At 44.7% G+C, this 2,500-nt stretch overlaps 1 protein-coding gene across 1 annotated transcript in view; it reads left to right on the top strand.

The window, feature by feature from the left end:
* Positions 1-1,364, top strand: part of EMWEY_00015340 (hypothetical protein, conserved) — a gene marked incomplete at both ends in the record, with an annotated part of 2,843 nt that extends 1,479 nt beyond the window's left edge. The window contains 2 exons of the mRNA XM_013477380.1: positions 1-77; positions 773-1,364. The exon at positions 1-77 is cut by the window's left edge and continues 224 nt beyond it. Of these exons, the coding sequence (XP_013332834.1) occupies positions 1-77; positions 773-1,364 (669 nt within the window). The remainder of the gene's footprint in view (positions 78-772) is intronic.
* Positions 1,365-2,500: the final 1,136 nt, after the last annotated feature.

The following is a 2,500-nucleotide window of genomic DNA, read 5'->3' as shown; positions in this document are numbered from 1 at the left end:
AACAAGGAAGCAGCAGCTGTTGCTGCTCTCCCACCAGAAGTGCAGCATTTGCTGCAGGACACCGAAAGTACTTATAGGTAAGGAGACACCTGCTGCTGCTGTTGCTGCTGCAGTTGCTGCTGCTGCTGCTGCTGCTGCTGCTGCAGGTGCTACTGGTTGTTGCAGCTATTACTGCTGCTGCTGTTTCTGCTACTATTGCTACTGCTCTTGCTGCTCCTCGTACCGCTCTTCTTGCTGCTGTTATAAATTCTTATACCGCTTACTGCTGCATCTGCTGCTGCTGCTTCTGCTGCTGCATCCGCTGCTGTTGCTGCTGCAGGGCCCGTCGTGACGCTGTATATAAGTTACGATTGGGTAAGATGGATATATTATGTTCTTTATTAGATCTAAATTGTTACGAAGCAGCGCAGCAGCTGCTGCTGCATTATGCAGGAAAGTTGCTGCTGCTCCCCTCTCTTAATGGTAGAGTACATACAAGTCTTGTTAATTATATCACGTAAGTTACTGTGCTGTCTCCTTTGCTGCTGTCTCCTTTGCTGCTGTCTCCTTTGCTGCTGTCTCCTCTGCTGCTGTCTCCTCTGCTGCTGTCTCGTTTGCTGCTGTCTCCCTTACTGTCCTATTGGTGTCTCCTTTTGCTGTCTCCTTTGAGTCATCATTATCCCCTAGTGTCTCCTCCTGTCTCCTTTTGTCCTAACCCCCATCTCCGTCTCCTGCTTTTGCTGCTGTCTGCTGCTGCTGCTGTTTGCTGCTGCTGCTGCTATTGTCTCCTCAGTTGGCTTATCCAGCCAATTCTTGGTGGCCCTGAGGCAAAGCTGAAGAAGTTGCTGCAGGCACAGGAGAAGATGGGTCCTCCCTCTGCTGCTACTTCCTCTCAGCAGCAGCAGCAGCAGCAGCAGCAGCAGAGGACCTGTCCCCTTGAGGAGAGGGCCCCTACTAAGGAAGAGTTAAGGGCCCTTCGTCGTGCTGCAGCAGACGAGGAGAATTTCTCTCCTGCTGGTATACCTAAGATATGGATGGGTTTGCTGCTGCCCTCCTTAAAGAAAAAACCTGCTGCTGCTGCTGCTGCTGCTGCTGCTGTTGCTCCTGCAGCAGCAGCAGCAATAGCAGCAGATGAGGAAGAAGAGTTCGTGTGTCAAGGTCTATTCCCTTGTTATACATATGATGATTTCTTTAATAAGGCTGTCCCCTTGCTGCAGCTGCTGCATGCATCTCTTGCCTTCGCCCCCCGGTTGCTGCTAGGGGTATTAGGTATATGCAGGGATTATGCTGCTGCTGCTGCTGCTGCTCGTGCTAAGGGACAGCAGCAGCAGCAAGATTGGAGGAACGATAGACTTGTAAGAAGAATAGGCACTCTGCAACACTAGCTGCTGCTGCTGCTGCTGCTCCTCCTCCTCCTGTAACTCCCTGTGCTGCTGCTGCTGCATCAGAGCTGCTGCTGCTGCTGCTGCTGCTGCTGCTGTTGCTATTAAGCTGTTCCTGTATCCTCTGAATTCGCTGAAGAGACGATCCTAATGCAAATAATATCCTCCTGCCTTTGCTGCTGCTGCTGTTGCTGCTGCTGCTGCTGTTGCTGTTGCTGTTGTTGCTGCAGATCCCCTTTATGGCGGAAATAATATTCCCTAGTATATCTCAATTACTTCATGGCTCTCCTCTTATTAATGAACATTTATGGCAAACTTTGTCTCTTTTTCCTTCCTATAAAAGATATTTTATTTATGATTTAGTTATGCAGGCATGGAGACAGGGGAATTGCCCTATAGTAAGTTTATTTATTTATTTATTTATTTATTTATTTTATTTATTTTATTTATTTAATTTATTTATTTAATTTATTTTATTTTATTTATTTATTATTGCTAAATATGTATGCATGCATTATTTATATTTATATTTATATTAATTATTATTATCTGTCCTTCCCTCCCCCTGTAACTACTACTATTACTACTACTCCTACTACTCCTACTGCTGCTCCTACTACTGCTGCTGCTGCTCCTACTACTGCTGCTGCTGCTGCTGCTGCTGCTGCTGCTGCTGCAGGCATTAAACTATGAAATATCTCGTATAAAGTTAAGGAAATTACTAAAAAGATTAACATCTACTATATTCCTTAAGAATACAAAAGATACAGATAAACATATATTAACAGATATATCTTTTCTTTCTCTTTCTTCTCCTCTTCCTCTTGCTGAGGCTGCTGTTACACAAGCTGATCTATTTGATTCTAATATGGTAAACCACTAAACCCTAAACCCTAAACCCTAAACCCTAATATGAGTCTAATCTCTAAACCCTAAACCCTAGGAAAAGTCTAAACCCTAAATTGTCACAAGAGTGTAAACCCTAAATCCTAACAATACTGTTAACAGTAAACCCTAGGTAGTGGAGGGGAAGGGGTAGTAGGATCGTTTTATGTGTGTTGGGATCGAGTGTGGGGTCTGGGATCGGGATCGGGATCGGGATCGTGTATTTTTTTTTTTTTTTTTTTTTTTTTTTTTTA

The sequence above is a fragment of the Eimeria maxima genome, genomic scaffold (genome assembly GCF_000499605.1).
Source record: "Eimeria maxima Weybridge genomic scaffold, Emw_scaff121, whole genome shotgun sequence".
NCBI classification, from domain to species: Eukaryota; Apicomplexa; class Conoidasida; order Eucoccidiorida; family Eimeriidae; genus Eimeria; species Eimeria maxima.
Note: the sequence above shows the minus strand (reverse complement) of the source record. Positions and strands in the feature narration are given on the sequence as shown.